The sequence below is a fragment of the Pelophylax lessonae genome (genome assembly GCF_965119305.1).
Source record: "Pelophylax lessonae genome assembly, chromosome: 13".
Taxonomy (NCBI): Eukaryota; Metazoa; Chordata; class Amphibia; order Anura; family Ranidae; genus Pelophylax; species Pelophylax lessonae.
The window spans coordinates 133217551-133234230 of record NC_138780.1 but is presented as its reverse complement, the minus strand read 5'-3'; the positions used below and the strand labels follow the sequence as shown (position 1 = coordinate 133234230).

Genomic DNA, 16680 nt, shown 5'->3' with positions numbered 1-16680 from the left:
AGGGATTTGCTCTTACTCCCTGTTTGGCTATTGGACAAGAAGTGAAGGAAATCTCCCCAATGGGACACAGATGGCGGAAAAAAGAAAATCTGACAGAGGTTAGGACCCTACCTCACTCTATCCAAAATTGAAAAAAAAAAAAAAAAAGGTTTTGCCCATAGTTCTGCTTTAAGCCAACACTAATCTGTGTGGAGCATAGAAGGGCAAAATAAAAATGGGCTCAATGCCCCAATACCGGGACATCACCAGCTCCTGGTAAACTAACACGACTCTAGGTTAAGGAGCAGCCACAGAACATCCACAACGGGGACACACTAGACATTGTGTCTTTCCACCATCTCCAACTCCATTTATCCATGCCATTTTCATTACTTTCACCCAGGGACTATATTCTCAGAGAGTTATAAAGGTAACTATTATTAGTATCATAGTGGAGGAAATTGTGTTAAAAGTTTTTCTCCAAATACAGTAAAAATGTCCCACAGCAAATGACTTGTCAGAAAAGAGCAATTCATGAAAACAGGCAACTTTGTGAAGTGTTCACTTATTGAAAAAAGATGTTGGCTGGCTCGCAAAACAATGTCATTTACATGGGAAAAAAATGCTGGAAACATCTACTGAATTTGGGCCAATGCAATATATTAACATACATCACTTGCTGTTATTCTGCAGATCATAACCATTATATAGTACACATAATGGAAAATACGAACATAGATGGCATGTACATGAACTGGTCATACAGCATTTGCTTGCTTGATAGGAGCTGAGGTGCAAGAAGAACTTGGAAAACTCTTTTGCTGGTCTGATGCTGAACAGCGGGAATGGGATGCTTTTAATGGGTTTCTGAGGTCAGAACTGCACTGAGCCAAAAAAAGAAAAAAAAACCTGAGCAACGCTGGAACCATCAGCAGCCAAAAAGCTGCTGTTTCTCAACCACAAAACTGATTGGTCTGACAAGGGCCACACCCAATGTTCAGACCACCATCAGATGGCAAATCCCCTTAAAAAACTTTAAAGGAAATCTTCTCACATATAACAAATTCTTAAAGAGAACAGTGTAAGCAATAAGACCAGAGAGTTGATCCAGAGACTATCCGATTGCCATAGGCAAATAAAAAAGGATTTTCTTTTTCGTACATCACAGGACACAGAGCCATATTCATTACCATATGGGTTATACGCCACCTTCAGGTGAATGGACACTGGCAACCAATCAGACAGGAAGTCCCCCTCTATATAACCCCTCCTACACAGGAAGTACCTCCATTTTTTCGCCAGTGTCTAAAATGTGATGTCACGGTGGAGAGACTCTCCACACTTTTTTATATAGAAGAAAATTGCTACCACAATCAAAGATCTCTGAATCTAAAGGGTTAGCAATTAGATCCATCCAAAAAAGTCAAAGACTAAAAAGGATGGTACCTGAGCCTCGGGAAAGCAGATACGAGGTTTTGCCTGTAACGTCCTTCTTAGGCACTGGATCCTGGGATCCGGACCCTTGGTAAAACCAAACCTAAAGGTGCTCCGGCAGGGTGCTCTACAGGTCCAAGGGAGTGGCCCCTCAAAAACAAGGGGACCCAGTCCTTGAAGGTCAGCAAGTGACAAAGATCACCGTGAAGAGTGAAGATTGGATTCTTGTTACAAAACAGAATCCTGCAGCGGGACTAGCCAGTCCACCTTAAAAAATATTTTTATGCACTGTTCCCTTTAAAAGATAACAGATCCCGGGTGCCATGTGGTCTCTGCCAGAGACAATTAGCTATGTTAAAGCACCTTGTTTGTTTAAACATATTTTTCTTTTATGTGCAAAGCAGTGGGTGTATCAGCAGTGTCATACTACCACTTGTTTGTTTAAACATATGTTTGCTCTCCATGTGCAAAACAGTAGGTGCATCAGTTATGTTAAAGCTCCTTGTGGTTTAAACATTTCTCTTTGCCTGTGCAAAACAGCCGGCGTATCAGCTATGTTAAAGCATACCTTGTTTGTTTAAACGCTCTGTTTTCACCCTGTGCTGATCACCTGAAAGGTATCAGCAGTGACAAAGCACCTGTCTGCGTAAGCAGCTCTCATCCCATGTTTTTGCTTTGGCGCAAAAGCGCCCGCGCCTTCATCTCCTCGGAAAGCTCTGGTCAAGTAACGCTTTCATTGGCGTGTTTATAGCGAGGGATCGTTTGCGCGCACACGTGAATCTTCGCCATTTATACACGTACGCCTGGAGCAAGAGGAGTGTGTCTAAACGCGATTGACATGCACATGGACGCCACATAGCACGCAGCGCATGTACAGTACAACCACAAGCGGCGTGATTCTTAAACAGGAGTTTCAGCATGCAAGCCTCTGTGAGAGGCTGGAGGGATCGCAGAGCAGCAGGAGCTGGGTTGCGTGAATCACTTTGGTGTATGTTTACTGGCACAGACTGGTTCTGTATCTTTGGAATAATCAGTGCTGTGTGTGATAAGCTGTATAGCTTGGCACAAGCCTTGAGTACACTAAAGTTAGTACCTCAAGTTTGTCTTGCCTAAGAGCAATGTCCGCCAGAAAAAAGGGCTGGGGGGGGGGGGGCGCGGGTACAGCTGGAAGGGGCATTGTGATACCACCGTTAGGCCTTGAAGGTCCTAGCTGTGCTTCCTCTGTGTCTACTCCCCTGAAGAGCCAGAAGCGATTAGCCAATTCAAGCCATTACGGTGGTCAGGCTACTCCTAGTGCTTCTGTCGCAACCTTCGTCACTAAGGACGATTTGGCATTGGCTTTAGTCAGCCTTGAGGGTAAGATTGCTGGCATGACTGCAGCATCGCAAGGAGGTCGGAAAAGTGATAGATCCCCCTCACCTGAGCCACCACCTGAATCAGTTCAGGATTGGGCAGAGGATGTGGAAGAAGCAATAGAGAACATCAAGCTGAGTCCACTTCTAGAGTTCTGAGGAGTCATACTCAGCCTCTCGAACCCAGAAATTGTTAATTCAGTCTCTCACTGAAATGGTCCGGTTTGGATAAAAATTACCTCCCTTAGACACGTCTGAAGTCTTTTTCCTTTCTATGCACATAGCGCCCTGCTCATAGTCCTCAGGTTTTTCCCTTACATCCGCTCTAAGAGCAGGTAATGTATACTGATTTAGATCATCCTGATAGGATTTTTGTTCCTCCTAAAAGGTTTTCACTATTATATCCTATGGAGGAAAAATTAACTAAAAAATGGAGTATACCTACTGCGGATGCTGCCATTTCTTCAGATAACAAAAGTTTAACTTGTCCTGTAGAAAATGCCCAGGTTTTAAAGATCCAGCTGATAAGAAGTTGGAATCTTTACTGAAAGCCTCCTTAGCTGTTGCAGGGTCTGCGACACAACCAGAAGTAGCAGCTATAGGAGTTTGTCAGTCTTTAAAAGACCAATTTTAAAAGCGAGTGTCCAGGACGGTTCCTTCTCAAGGAGAGTCTGTGGAAGATTTGACAGATCTACCTCACACTTTATGTTTTGCAGTGGATGCTCTTAAAGACTCCATACAGCAGATGGCACGGTTTGCTCTTTTAACAGTGCATATGCGCAGAATCCTTTAGCTAAAAAGCTGGTCTGTGGAATAACCTTGTAAAAGGTGGCTGGCTGGCTTTCCTCTTCATGGAGAACGCCTATTTGGTGATGATCTGGATAAGTGTATCCAAAGGATTTTGGGGGGGAGAGTGCATTGCTACCTGTTAAGAGGAAAAGCAAAACATCCTTCTTTTAAGAATCCCAGCACTTACACTCCTGGTAAATCTAATCCCAGGCAGTTGCGACGGCCCCAGCCGTCTGGTAGAACCAAGCCTTCAGGGCAAGGGCAAAAGAAACCCTGGGTCCAGAGATCTACCAAGTCTACCTCCAAGCCTACCCTGTGAAGAGGTGCCCCCACTCAGTCGGGTGAAGGGGAAGGCTGCTACGGTTCTCAAAGGTCTGGGTAGAAATAATTCAATACAACTGGGTTATTTCCACCATCTCGGAGGGATACAAACTGGAATTTCGGGTGTTCCTGCATCTTCGGCTTGTAAAGTCAAACATACCTGCAGATCCTCTAAAAAGAAGATCTCGCTTTCTGGCTCTGGACCAGTTAAGGTTCCAAAGAGCGATTACAGAGGTTCCGGAGGATGAAAGATTCAGGGGTTCTTACTCAAACCTTTTCGTAGTCCCCAAGCCAAACAGAGATGTGAGACCTATTCTGGATCCCAAAGCTCTGAACCAGTTTCTGAACATTCATACTTTCCGTATGGAGTCAATTCGTTTAGTCATGGCTTCCCTACAAGGAGAAGAATTTATAGCATCCATAGACATCAAGGATGCATATCTTCACGTGCCTATATTTCAGGCCCATCAAAGGTTTTTATGCTTTGCAGTAGAAAACCATTATTTTCAGTTTGTTGCCCTGCTCTTCGGGTTGGCTGTGGCTCCAAGAGTGTTCAAAGATCTTAACTCCAGTATTTGCCACTCTAAGGTCTCAAGGGATATCAGTGATAGGATATCAGTTATAGGATATCGGGAGGATCCATTACTAATAGATTGATCGGCTGCAGCTAAGCCAAAATGTTTTCCAAACAGTACAGTTCTTAGAATGTCTGGGTTGGATCCTGAACTTGGCAAAACCAGCATTACAGCCGGTCAAGCGTCTGGAATATATCTGGATTTCCTTGTGGACACAATACAGATATTCTTGCCATCAAGAAAGGTCACAGACCTGAAGGATATGGCTCGATCCATAAGAAGGCAAAAGTATCCTTCAGTACGTCATGTCTGTTGCATGAATTTATTAGGGAAGATGGTGTCCACGTTCGGAGTAATTCCCTATGCTCAATTCCATGCCAGGCCCCTACAGAAGAACATTCTGTCAGCATGGACCATAAAGGTCCAGTCCCAAGACTGGTGCATGTCTATGGTACTAAGAGTACGTCAGAGTCTAAGTTGGTGGTTGTTAATTTGGAAAGGGAAATCCTTTCTTCCAGTAGTCTGGAAAGTAGTGACTACAGATGCCAGTCTGTCTGGTTGGGGAGTGGTTCACGAGGAAGCCACTGTCCAAGGGAAATGGTCTTGGGTAGAGAAAAGTCTCCCCACCAATATCTTGGAAATCCGAGCAGCCTGTCTGGCTTTAAAGTACTGGACGCCCAGACTTCGTGGTCACCCTGTCAGGGTACAATCGGACAATGCCACAGCTGTGGCTTATATCAACCATCAGGGAGACACCAAAAGTCAGTCAGCCCAGAAAGAGGTGGATATCATCCTATCCTGGGCAGAGAAGTTTGTTCCATGCCTGTCAACGGTTTTCATTCCAAAAATAGAAAATGGTCAGGCAGACTTTGAGTCGTCAACAGATGTTTCCGGGGAATGGTACTTACACCCAGAGAACTTTGCATCGATCTGCCAATGCTAGGGGGTCCAGATGTAAATCTGTTGGCATCCAGGTTCAACAAAAAGTTGAAGAGATTGGTGTCCATGACCAGGGATCCACTCTCAGTCGGAGTGGATGCTTTGGTGTCTCCTTGGGAGTTTTCCCTGATCTATGCCTTTCCTCCAGTTCAGCTGCTACCGCGTCTGTTACGCAGAATCTAGCTAGAGGGGAAACCAGTAATCCTAGTAGCTCCAGCATGGCCAAAGAGGGTTCGGTATGCACAAATTCAAAAATTGGCAGTGACAAGGCCTTGTGTTCTTCCACTGCTTCTGGACCTACTCTCTGAAGGCCTGATATTCTACCCTGCTTTACAGTCTCTAAATTTGAAGCCTTAATTTTGAAGGAGCGGGGTATATCTGGCCCTGCAGTTTCTACCCTGATAAATGCTAGAAAACTCTAGAATAATTTAATACAGAGTCTGGAAATCTTACATTACCTGGTGTGAAGCAGGAAATGACATCCCAGCAACTATATTATCGGGAGAATTCTAGCCTTGAATATGAAATATGAAATTAGCCTTAAGCACTATTAAGGGTCAAATTTCAGCCTTGTCAATTTTTTTCCAGAAACTGATTGCTTCACATTGCTTGGTTCAAACCTTCGTCCAAGGGATGTTACGTATGTTTCCACCAGTGAAGCCACCATTGTGTCCTTGGGATCTCAATTTGGGTCTGGCAGTTTTACAGAAACACTGTAATACAAAAACAAAGAAAGGGCGCACCAGCCTAGCGCATTATCCTCAGCGAGTTTATTAGATAAAAGTTAAAATCAGCTACTCACAAACATTCGTGAAATACAGACACATCAATCCCATAAAGCCGCCTCATAGCAGAGGTCCAACGTCTTTACTGGAAGCAGAGGGCTGACGCGTTTCGAGGCCGTGCCTCTTCCTCAGAGCCTCCTTGGGCTCTGAGGAAGAGGCACGGCCTCGAAACGCGTCAGCCCTCTGCTTCCAGTAAAGACGTTGGACCTCTGCTATGAGGCGGCTTTATGGGATTGATGTGTCTGTATTTCACGAATGTTTGTGAGTAGCTGATTTTAACTTTTATCTAATAAACTCGCTGAGGATAATGCGCTAGGCTGGTGCGCCCTTTCTTTGTTTTTGTATTACAGTGTTTGGTCGACCGCCCTGGTCGTAAGGGGCAGCAAAGCCTAGCCATAATGGATGCCAAGTTTTAGCACGAGTTCCCGGGATTGAGGCAGCCTGAGGACCAGGTTCTGAGCGCAGGAGGAGGGTGCTGTATAGCACATATCTTTTTTGGAGTTTTACAGAAACAGCCTTTTGAGCCCATGGGGCATATTCCCCAGGTTCTTCTGACCAGAAAACTGGTCTTTTTGATTGCGATAACTTTAGCCAGAAGAGTATTGGAACTAACATCTCTTTCTTGTAAAGAGCCATTCTTGATTGTACATCAAGATAGGGTGATTTTACGTCCAAGGGTGATTTTACGTCCAAGGGGGTGTCCGCTTTTCATTTAAATAAGGACATTATACGGCCTTCCTTTTTTCAAGATCCTCAAACAGAGGAGGGAAGTTATTACATTCCCTTTGATGTAGTAAAGGCACGTAAGATTTATTGGAAAGGTCGGCTCAAGTTCGTAAGACTGATCTTCTGTTCGTGCTACCAGAAGGGCCCAGGAAAGGGCCGGCAGCATCTAAGTCTAGGATTTCTCATTGGATTCGCCAGGCTATTATCCAGGCATATGGTTTGAAATGGAAGGTTCCACCTTTTCATGTAAAAGGCACACTCTACCAAAAGAGTACTAGTTTCTATTGAGTGGATGTTAGGATCCAGGAGGAGTCTGCATTTGGCCACAGTGTTTTGCAGGCAGCTGTGTAGATCTTTTGTGGTCTGATGGCGGTATTTATGGTGCCCCCCCCCCCCCCTCAGATACATTGCTATGGGACATCCCATAAGGTAATGAATATGGCTCTGTGTCCCGTGATATACGAAAAAGAAATCTGGATTTTTTACTATAGCTTACCTGTAAAATCCATTTCTTGGAGTACATCGCAGGACACAGAGGTCCCTCCCCTCTTGTATGGGGCCTTTTTATTGCTTGCTTTGAAACTGAGGTACTTCCTGTGTAGGAGGGGTTATTATTCCTGTCTTATTGGTTGCCAGTGTCCATTCACCTGAAGGTGGCGTATAACCCTAATGGTAATGAATATGGCTGTGTTTCCCGTGATGTGCTCCAAGAAATGGATTTTACAGGTAAGCTGTAGTAAAAAATCCATATTTTTTTCCGGTTTGAAAAAACTGCACCATGCTTTATAGGGCCCCTTTCACACGGGCGCCTCCGTTAAACGGATTCCGCTTGCTCAGCAGGGGATCGTTCCGCTGATCCTTGCTGAGCAGACAGATGACAGGACCTATCGGATCCACTGTGCAGAGCTGAAACTGACCCAGTCCCGCTCGCCGCTATGAGGAAATCGGATGGAAACAGACTGCCTGTTTCTATACGATCCTGTATGATTAGCCAGACGAATGGAAAATAGAACCACCATCCATCTAGATTTTGCGGACAGGATCAGGTAGCAGTGTACATGTCAGTGGACATGTCATCCGCCACTCTATAGAGGAGGCTGCAAGGTCCGACCAGGTCCGCCTGAAAAACTGACAGGTGGACCTGATCGGACAGCCCATGTGAAAGGGCCCTAAGGGATTGTTGTAGGTTTTTTTATTTTTGATTAAACTCGATGATCTTGTGCCTCTTTTCAACCTATATGTGTCTAATAAAAAAATTAGAGACAATCACAAAAACCCTGTTCATACGGGCGTACTTAAAGTAGAACTATAGGTAAAACGTTTTTTTATTTTTTATTTGGATAGAGCAAGGGAGGGCTATAACTCAATATTTTTTTTTTTTTTTTTTTTTACCATCTGTGTCCCATTGTAGAGATTTCCCTTTACTTCTTGTCCTATAGCCAAACTGAAAGTGAGAAGAAATCCCTGCAAGTTAGGGGAATTCCTTGGGTGCCTCCAGGTCACCAGAACTACAGGTAGTGTCCCCATTGGAAGATTTCCCCTCTATTACTTTTCTGGGGACAACCCATAATTTGAGATATTCATTTACTTTCACAGATAATGGTAGACAGGAGCAGTAGAGAAGGTGAATCTCCTTAACAGGGGCACAGACAGCAATAAAAACTGACAGGTGTCCTAATCTCTCTCCGCTCCATCCAAAACTAAAAAAAAATATGTTTTTCCTTTAGTTACACTTTATACATATACCTGTGTGATGGCCATGTCTGTCCGTTGGGGATGCACAGGTTTTACAAGCATCCCTGTAAGGAAGTCCTATTCATGTCAATCGGGACGCAGCAATTGCTTGGACACAGAAAAAGCTCCCAATTTGACAGCTGTGAGAGTGCAGGTGCGCGACCCCGAACACAGACCATGTGCTTTTGGAGTCGCAAACCTGCATGGCTGTCAAACTTGGAGCAGCGGCCATGTTTATGCAGCCTTCTGCAGTCTGCACCCCAATTGACCTGAATGAGACTACATGCATGGGGATACACATTAGACCGGTTTATCCCTGTGTGGCCAAATACGGCCCTTGCACAGGTGTATGCTTTGGTACACCCATGTGAACCTATGCCCAAAAACTGTATCAAAAACAAAAAAAAACAAAACAAAGTTAAAATGATGTTAAACCCTCATTTATTAAGCACTTTCAGCAGATAATTTAATAATTTACTGAATATGTAGGAGTTTTTTCTTTTAATCCTTGCCTATGTTTTACTTTAAGCTGGTGCCATGACCAGTGCCCCAGGTTTCCTGTTTAGGATGGCTCCTTTCTCCTGCAACATCCTATGGAGCCACCTTTAAAGTGTAGGGGCTACAGGTGTATCTTCTTACACTGTGTGCATCAAAAGAAACACTTAGCCCCAGAGCCTAAGTTGACAAGGCATTCCCTTGCTACTTCCTTCTCCAAGCTAACAGACTGGTTTCAGACTGCACTGTCCACTGTTAATTCTTTCATGTGAAGTCCAGATGTTCAGGGAAGCAGCACTGAGGAATGTTTATTTTTGACAGGGAAGGTTGGCCCATAGTGCAGATGGAGTTTCCAGACGCCTATGTGTGCGCATGCCCAGGTCAGGAACTGGCCAAACAGATGAGCACAGACGTACGCATGTGTGCGCACATTCCCAGGCACGCGCCTGTTACCAATACTGGTGCCAAATGGCCTATTTAATCGGGGCTACTGAACTGGCTAGTTGCGGTTTGGTCTGCAATGTTTGGTGTGCTTATTCCTGATTTCTGTGTCTGATCTCTGATCCTGACCTGGCTTGCTCCTGATCACACTTGTCTGCTACCTGTCCTGACCTCAGCTTGTCCTCGTATTCTGCTTCAGCCTCCTGTTCTTGCCTGAACTGTTTCTCCGTTGTCAACACTGGCCTGTGACCTGACTATTCTTCTGCCTAATCTGCCTGCTTGCCTGACCCTGCATCCTGCTCATTCTGCCTGCTACAGCTCTTTCAGTCCAGCACGCCCTCACCTGGTGTCTGCTTCCCGCCGTGCTTCCGCAGCCTGTCACCAGCCAAGCACTCTACCAGCCTGACTGCTGCCAGCCTGTTATGCTGTGACATCTACCTACAGCTCCTGTTTCCTGGAGACCTCCAGTGAAGTATTGGTTATTTCCAGCACAGACTACTGAACTGATCACAGGCACTTTTACTTTCTACTTTTTGTAGCACGATTGTGCTACATATAAAGGGCGCAGAAGTGTTATGTCTAGAGTGCTGTTATAACATGCTTTTATGTAGTTGTATTTTAAACTTTATATTAATAAAGAATTTGGATTATTTTACATTGCATTACATGTATATTGTTTGTAGGCACCTTTAAATCCCTCTCTTTTCTATAATCTCTCCTTACAGGGAGTTATGGGGACCCACTTTCTATAGACTCCACATAACAACCACTTTGTAGCAGAGGTATATTACACGCTAGCTTAGATACTCTCCAATTCTTCCATCAACTTTCTATTTCAGAAGGTAGTAATCAGAAGGGGGCAGTGAATTAATTGCATTTCCTTCTGACAGATTTTTCTGAAACCAGATGCTCACAGATTAGAAAAAAAAAAAAAAAGAAGAAAAGTTTCGGTCTTTGCTCACCTTCTGCACTGTCCAGAATGGCGGGTGAAAGTTCTAAATCTGTTGGAGCTATCAATCAGCTTCTAAATTCAGCTTATTCAATTAATATTTGACAAAAAAAAAATTGGAAGCGAATTGGTTTCTATGCAGAGCTGCACCAGATTTTGCATGCTCCAGGTTCTAGTAAATGTTTTTTATATGCAAAGTCCTCTTACCTTAGTGTTCTCCATGTTTGCAATCTCTACTGCTTTCTGTGCTAGGGTAAACAAATTTGCTTCCTGCGATATGCGCCGCCTTCGCCGCGTTGTCTGGATGACCGTTACTGCTCCAGCTCCCTCCGGCTGACTAGACACCACAGAATTCTGCTCGGCACTTGTCTGAATATCCCTTGCACTACCATTCTGAGGTAGCCTGGCCTTGTTTGGCTCATAGTGATTGCCATAATGACTTTCTTGGCTAGGTATCTGTGCATCTCTTGAAATAGGCTGGTAACTATGCTTATACCGATCTTCTGCTTGTTTTTGAACTGCCTGATCATAATGGTGCTGAGCATAAGGGTCACTTGACTGTCCACCTACTGTGGTAGGCACAGGTGGCACACCCTCTTTTGAAAGCCTACGAGAGCGACGTGGCAAGGGGATCTGAGTTTTGGGCATAACAGTCTGCTGGCTCTGCTCAGCAAGAGCCTTCATGTATTCCTCTGAGGTGGGGACACGTTGTGGCTGGCTAATCACATGCATCTTCTGCTGGGCCACTTGGTGAGACTGTGCCACAGAGATCGCTGGCTGCATACCATAGGCCGACTGCTGCTGCTGTTGCTGTGCTTGGTAGAAGTTCTCAAACAGCTGCATTTTAGGAAGAGAGGTCTGCTGCTTTTGCTGAGTGGCATAAGCAACATTAGACTGTGCCTCAGGAAAAACATGGAATATTTCCTGCAATGATGGTTTCTGACCCTGATGTCCAAATGCCATTTGAAATGGCTGTAGGGAAAGTTGTTGCTGTTGTTGTTGCTGTTGTTGTTGTTGCTGCTGCTGCTGCTGTTGCTGCTGCTGTTGTTGCTGATGCTGTTGCTGTTGCTGAACCTGCAAAATGGAGTTTAAATGGGCCTGCTGCCGAGCCAATGTATGCTGTTCAAGCTGTGCCTTCTGAGACATCATCTGTTGTATCGCATCTCCATATGCATCCACCTGGGAAACCCCAACCCCTTTGTCTTGGCTCCTTTTGATAGGCTCATGATGGTTGTAGTAAGAATGTACCATGGAAACCGGATAGCTGGGTGCATTTCTTTGCCACATTGCAGCTTGTTGAGCTTGCCATGTGGCGTCACCCCGCTCTGACACATTCCACTTTCCAACTACTTGCTGCTGGTTGAGCCTCATGGCTTCAGGCATCTCCTGAGCATACCTAACGGTGTTCAACATATTGTTGGAAGCTGTGGAAAAGGAATCCAAGTTTGGAAAGTCCGAAGCCTGAGACACTGGGAGCCGGGCTACAGAACCATAAAACTGCTGTTCCTTTAACTGCTGCTCCTTGCTGGGGACTTGATGGCTGGGCTGATCGCTAAAAAATGTAATCCTTTTTCCTGTCCTTTTATTTGAAGCCTTCTGTTGAGGCTGCAGATTCATGGTAATCAAAACACATGCAAATCAGGAGAGGTCTCCAAAGTCCAAACAAATATTCACTGAATAACGATTGTCAGATTTTCTTGGAAAGATGATTGAATAGCTAGGCGGTCCTCCAAAGCATGGTGAGCCGTTTGCTCACTGGGAACGAGGAAAATTATCTGAAAGAGATAAAGAAAGTATGAACATTTGTCCATTTAAAATTCAAATTTAAAAATTTTAAAATTAAAGTACGTGGGGAAATCACTGAATTTTACTATTCATATTCTATCTCCCCTACTTGTAAAAATATAAAAAGATTAGAATGTAACTAGGAACCCCACATCCAGAACCTTGTGGTGTCTGTGGTGACCCATTAAAGTGGTCCTACCTGCTTCAATAAATGATTGATTTATTTTTTAATCGATCCCTGTTGATAGGAATAATGGATAAAAAGGCAACAACACAATCCATCAATATGCCAATCGTATCGATATGTCAATATGTGGACTTTGGTTAATCTTAATTGATTGATATGATTTTAAGTCATTGATCATGTCTCTGTTTTCACCATGCAAGCTCGAATTACAATCAAATTTATGACCAAATCATCTCAGTGCTTCTAACTGATGCAAAAAGAATTAAGAATTAAATGCCCCTGCGGATTCAATCAAATTAGATCTAAACGTAGTCCAAATCGATTGGAAGGGAAATTCTGGCTAATCAGTTGGTTTCTAATTCCCCCCCCCCCCCCAAAAAAAAAATTAAAACTTAATAACTGTAGCTGCTGATATTTAATAATAGGACAAATCCAGTGCTGTCCCCACCTGGGCAGGTTCTTCACCAGTCTTCAGGTCCCCAGTGCCCCCTTGTCTAGTGTGGGAAGACAGTTGTGACTCATTGAGGCTTTACAGCCGGCTTCTCACTGTGCATGCTTGAGTCACTCTGCTTGTTGTGAATGGACCTGCAGCCTTCTAGAACCTGTGTGTCGTGTCCCAGAAAGCTGCAGGCAAGGGTGGGCGAACTTCTGCTCGGATCGCCTAGAAGTGGGAGTGGGTACCTATCCAAACTAGGTAGCTCCTTGGTGGGGAAAGGGGTAAAGTGAAACTTCCCCTTTTAGTGGAATTCTGCTTTACCAATTCCCTTCACTTCCTGTCTAAAAAAAATTGTTAGCAGAGCAGGAAGAGAAGGTTAATCTCTGTTAAGGAGCCTCAGAGAGCAGTAAAAACCAGTCAAGGGGTCTAGCCTTTCCCACTGAGTCCTAAATCAGGAAAGCCATTTTGGCAGGACATATCCTTTAAAGTTACACGAATGTGAATTCCCCTGCAGTGTTCCTCAGCTGTAGAGTATTTCATGGTCATCACTGGTGTAAATAGTATATCCACAATCCACAGTTCTCCCCCACAGTGACTGAAGTCTATTCTATAAAAATAATTTTTTTTAGGGTTGGGGATGACTCACGCTAGACTGACTCAATTATTGTGGGTCAATGGGTAAGCAACGGTGGGGGTAGGTTGAAGGAATTCCCTTCCGATGATTTCTGCCCAGTTTACCAGGAAGGTGGTGAGGGGCCCTTTATTTGGGGGCTTGGGCTGCGACTTCTGGGTACAACCTGGAGATAGTTTCCCCATGCATTGGTAAAATTAGGTGGAAAGGCGTGCCGGATGTCTAATGAAAGGCAAATAGGAAAATGTATTTATAGTTTTTTATTGAAAGCAGCAACACGTTACCAAGCCAACGCGTCCCGGGGGAAAAGAAAGACTCCTCCTTTGTTCCCCCGAAACGCGATGGCTTGTTAACTTGTTGCCGGTTTCAAGAAACGACTACAAACCCATCTTCCTATTTGCCTTTTAGTGGACATCTGGCGCTCCTTTCCACCTACCTTTACTAGTCTATTATTATTAATAAAAGTGATCAACATTACACGTTAATGTTATTAAACTACTAATGACTAAGAAGACCTCTGCCTTAATAAAGGAATCTGTTATGAGGGATAAAGGATGCCCCCCCCCCCCGACCTCTTTCTGAAATTGCTAGCTTATTGGTTTTACTAGACTATATTTAGTAACTCCTAAAGCTCCTCATTTGAAAAAAACATCCTGACAATTAAATTTTTTTCTTAAAATGATTGTAAACCCTATTTTTTTTCTTAACAAACTGGTTTGTACTTACCTGCTCTGCACAATAGAAGTGCACAGAGCGGCCCCAAAGCTCCTCTTTTTGGGTCTCTCGACAATGCTCTTGGCTCCTCCTCTTCCTGGTCTTTCCCTCAAAGCAAGCTGTTTGCTACTGGGGCCTGCCTGCAGCCTTGCTCCCGAGCCAGACAGATAAAGGGGTGTGCAGTGGCACTTGGGAAGCGACTGGGAAAGGCGTTGGACAGATAAAAAGCTGGGGCTGCCTGAAGAAGGAGCTCACATGCTCTGAACGCACGCCTGATGGCCCTTTGTACCCCGGCCCACTGATGTCACAGCTGACAAGGACGTGACTCTCAAATTCACTCGGAACCCAGGACATCACCAGAGTCAACGAGCCTCTATCAGCACCCAAACCTGCCAGCTACCAGGATTGGGTTCGTACAGAGAGGCCAACCCATGTGACAGGCCTTTAAACATTTTACTTCTTGTGAGTTGCCATTTTTTAATTGCATTAAATGTTGAGCTTTACTAATCATACTACACTAAGATGAGCGCTGCTGTGTCTCCCTGCTTTCTTGATCCCGAGTCATGCTGCCTGCGTCCATAGACACCGACAGTTTGGATCTGCCATCCGCTCCCTCGTCACAGGATTTGATTGACTCCATTAATTAATTTAATTGCAAGGAATGCATTAGGGTAACAAAACGTTTAGGCTTTAGAACCACTTTAGGCTTCATGCACACTTGGCCGTCATTTACCACAGCCGAGGGAAAAGGCTAAATTTCTGCAAAATCATGCCACGATTTTGCAGCGGTTTGCGTTTTCCCGTGGCCGGCGGTCAAAATGTTCCTATACTTAACGCCATTCTTCCGCGTTCAGGAGAGGGGGGTTGAACCTCACCTAACCGCAGCAGCTCCTAAACTCTGCTAAAAGCTTTTGTGTACATGGACACATAGGCTTTTATGGAGTTGAGCTTAGGAGCTTAGGCAAAAAAACGCGAAAGCTCCTAATCTAATTTTTAGGCCCTGCTAATGTATATGAAGCCTTAAACCCATAAAAAGTTCATGCATATTGTTCTGTTCTTAGCTATAAACTTTCAACATCATCATCAAACTATGCCTAGCTCAAATAGTACTATTAGGTTATTTTTTATTTAGGCAAGAGCTGCCATTAACAATCTGGGTTTAGTGGAACCCTCAGATGAGCTGTAGCTGATTGACCTTCCATTTGATGGCACTTGCATGGTTCCTAGGCCCAACATCACCAATGGTCTTTTTAGTTGGCTGTTAGTGACCACCACTGTAGGGTTTGCATCCTTTACCAATGTAAGGGACCTTTATCTCGTTGGTCCCTGAAGAATTTGTTTAAGTAAGGTTCGCCAAATTTTAGGGATTCCTCTGGGGTGAAAAGGTTAACAGAAGCTGGTAAAGAGGCTTTTCTTAAATGCTCATGACTTAAAAAAAAATTAATAAATAAAAAAATACATTGTCGTATTGTTTGATCTATTGTATCAAGTTAAACAAAATTACCAAAGGAACATTCTGTGCAGATTAGAATTTTTCTGTTTCTATGGTGATCCCCCAAAATGAATTGTGATTCGAAAAAAAAACCAAAAAAACAAAAACCAAACCCTGTTTCAAGAATAGTGACAGCAGAACAGAACAGATCAGATCTATCAATTATTCATAGTTCTGGTAGAAGTAATTGCTCCGTCACTGCAGAGCCGGTCATGAAGGCATTACCCTGCACATGCTGACACATACAATCCCATCCATATTTTAATAACACATTACCTGCATGGATTGCAGGGCTTGCCTATGCAAAAGACAACTGATAACCAACACCCTCTTTACACAACAAGGTAAAGTCAGTTTTCCAGTTATAGCAGCAAGAGGTGCAATCCTTCATTATGGGGCGAGGTCCATACTACTGTAAAATGGGTCACTGGGCTTAGTCACATTCTTCACCCATTGCTTTGCAAGAGCTGAATCCTGAAACAGCTGGATCTCCAGAATGACTGCATTCATTGCTAATTATTAATGGAACAATAACTCAGCAGCAGTCTGTATTTGTCAATCAGCAACCCAAAATAGAGCACAAAACACAGCCCGGATCTTGCGTTGCGGAGATGTAAACAGTTACTGTAGGTCTATGGAGAGTCGGAGTAACTCGTCCTTGTGTTCCAGAGGTTGTGCTTTGTTTGTGCAACCACTAAGTTTTTTATCTTCAAGCTGTAGAAACAGTTTCACAAAAAGAAACAATCTGAAATAACTATGTCCTTGAACTGACTGAATCCTTCCTTTTAGAGTCGGTAAGAGAGGACACAGAGGGAAAATTCCCCAGCATCAAGAGGGTGAGCCTGCTACAAATTCCAAACGCCCACCAAGCTCTCCCGTGACACCACGGCTGAAACAGTGTGCTAAGCCAACTGGC

General features: G+C 44.1%; 1 protein-coding gene across 1 annotated transcript in view; it reads right to left on the bottom strand.

Annotated features, from left to right (window-relative positions):
• Positions 1-16680, bottom strand: part of MIDEAS (mitotic deacetylase associated SANT domain protein) — a 115488-nt gene that overhangs the window by 50714 nt on the left and 48094 nt on the right. The window contains exon 2 of the mRNA XM_082275502.1: positions 10727-12294. Coding sequence (XP_082131628.1) covers positions 10727-12136 — 1410 coding nt within the window. The 5' untranslated portion in view covers positions 12137-12294. The remainder of the gene's footprint in view (positions 1-10726; positions 12295-16680) is intronic.